Source organism: Hyalella azteca, unplaced genomic scaffold (genome assembly GCF_000764305.2).
Source record: "Hyalella azteca isolate HAZT.00-mixed unplaced genomic scaffold, Hazt_2.0.2 contig11943, whole genome shotgun sequence".
Taxonomy (NCBI): domain Eukaryota; kingdom Metazoa; phylum Arthropoda; class Malacostraca; order Amphipoda; family Hyalellidae; genus Hyalella; species Hyalella azteca.
In genome coordinates, this window is record NW_025941917.1 from 1 (window position 1) to 2,414 (window position 2,414).

The 2,414-nt window shown below is 49.5% G+C and overlaps 1 protein-coding gene across 1 annotated transcript; it reads left to right on the forward strand.

Moving 5' to 3' along the window:
• Positions 1–554: 554 nt before the first annotated feature.
• Positions 555–1,739, forward strand: LOC108665191 (tetratricopeptide repeat protein 7B; the record flags this gene model as incomplete). The annotated part of the gene is given in 2 exon segments (XM_018151924.2): positions 555–646; positions 1,072–1,739. Coding segments are annotated over 2 exon segments (225 nt in total), but the record flags the coding sequence as incomplete, so codon positions are not given.
• Between the last annotated feature and the right edge of the window lie 675 nt (positions 1,740–2,414).

Below are 2,414 nucleotides of genomic sequence, written 5' to 3' on the forward strand. Positions count from 1 at the left end.
GCCTGAACTAATAACCTAGTCAAGCGACCCGTCAAAAGAAATCAGCATCCGTGCCTCCGAGGTCTCTATGGCGGGAAGGCAGTAGCTAGGGTGTATGGAAGTCGCTGCACTCCCACTTGCCTTATAGTGGGTCATCCTGACCCAGTACTTGTATCACGTATGCCTACCTGTCGTTCGCTGGTCAATGGCTAACTCGATTTAGTACTCGGAACTGAGGTGTTGCCTGCTTCAGCTGTGGTATGGGTATAATTTATGACACCAATGCAAGTTTGCTGAGAATTATGGAGGGCCCAAAAAGATCCTGTACGGAGAGGGTGGGTGAATATGGAAGACCCAAAAAGTGAGGGTAATTGAGGGGTAGTATAAAGGGCACCAATATTCCTGTCGTTGCTCGTCCGATGAGTGTATGCCAATGAAAGTAATAAAGTATGAAAAGTGAAAGTAATAGGAATATGCTATCTAAGAGCTAAGTAAGATTCTGAAGTTATGGATAGTAATTATTCTATTAACATAATTATAATATAATTATGTAGTGACTCGACTGTGTATCGCAGGGCATGCTATACCTGAAGGAAGGTAGCTACCGCCTCGCCGAGAAGACGCTATTGGACGCCGTCAAGACAGACCCGCTAGACCATCAGTCATGGTGAGACATGGTTCTTCATGGTCATGCCGTCGTGGTGAAATGATCATTTTCCTTCATGGTTCTAGGATCATGGTAGGATACCTATCGCTTTTGTCGCAGGTTCGCAGGATGTTATTTCTTCAGTAATTTTAGGCGTGTCAAATTAGTTTTGTTTCAGCTCCCTTAAATTGGAATAAAATTTCTCTTATAAAAAATTATTATTTCTAAAATAAAAACTGCCCCGTGTTATGGTGACGTATCTAGCAAGTACATATGTCTTGCATATCTGACACGTGCTTGTGTTGCGTATTTAATTCGTGCGAATATTGCGCATGTCGTGTATGAACCACGTATTTAACGCGTGCTTGTCTTGCGTATCCAACACGTAGGTATGTCATTTTCGACCACGTGTGCACATGTCACATATCCACCCCATGTGTGCACAGGAGCGCCCTGGGTGAGGTGTGCAGCGGCCTGGGGGAGCTGGAGCGCTCGAGCGAGTGTCTCATCACCGCCCTGGACCTACAGAGCACCGCCCCCGCCCTGCCCTTCTCCACGCTCCTCCCCTGCTTCTCTTAGCTCTCCACGCTCCTCCCCTGCTTCTCTTAGCTCTTCTCCACGCTCCTCCCCTGCTTCTCTTAGCTCTCCACGCTCCTCCCCTGCTACTCTTAGCTCTCCACGCTCCTCCCCTGCTTCTCTTAGCTCTTCTCCACGCTCCTCCCCTGCTTCTCTTAGCTCTCCACGCTCCTCCCCTGCTACTCTTAGCTCTCCACGCTCCTCCCCTGCTTCTCTTAGGTCTTCTTCCCCCGTACGTTCTCACACAGGCTGGATTCTTCCTTATGGCCTTCCTCCACCAGCTTCCTCCACCAGCTTGCCCGCCACTCCATCTGGAGATCCTGGAAACTGCTGAAAATGCTGCTCCAGGATCCCGCCTTGTTTATCTTTATCTTTATTGTCCATATCGCATATTCTTCGTCTTTCCAAGATATCCTACTAAGAAGTAATGTTGTGTGCAAATGTTCCTCCGTAATCAGGTTTTAGTTACGGGTTATCAGGAATCATTACGTGAATTACAGTGTTAGTGAGTGTTATCTGAGCATCCACGGGAGCAGGTTGTGTGGTGCCTAAGAGCTCCTCGATTGCTTGTTGTTTGCTCTGTTGCCTTGCACGTGCGTTGCTCCCATTCTCTCGTCTCGTTTTTGCTGACGCGGCGATTTTATTATTGACACGTCTTTCCACTGAGTGTGCTCGTTATTCTTTTGCGGCGTGCCACTTGCTTGACTTGCTGCACGTAGTATTCGATCTAGCATAAGCGTAATTTTGATTGTAGCCACAGCAGCCGTTCCGTCTTGGTCTTCGCCTAACCTTATGGAAACGGCCGAGGGATGGAGGGGAGAGGACGCGGGTGCCTGAGTTGCTCGACTGTTAACAACAGGAAGAGGACAATCAGTTGTTCTTCGTGTGAGGGATGTTACCATCTCTCATGCGTAGGGCTGACTAGAGCGCAGGCAGACGCCTTCGGGCGTTGGCTGTGCCCGGGGTGCTTGGGTAGAGCCAATGTCGGTATAGCAGAAAGACCCGCAGATTTCGACTTCTTGGGGTATGTTTCTCGGTGTTGTGCCAATGGTAGAGCACTGAAGAGGGTGCCCCGGGGAGCTGTGGTCTGCGCAGCGGATGCTCTGCAGAAACTGCTGGAGGCGGCGTTAAGTGAAGACAGTACTCCATTAGCATGGGGTAGATTGCTGTCATTTGGGTGGATCGCGCTGCGGCAGCCGGAGAGCAGCGGTTC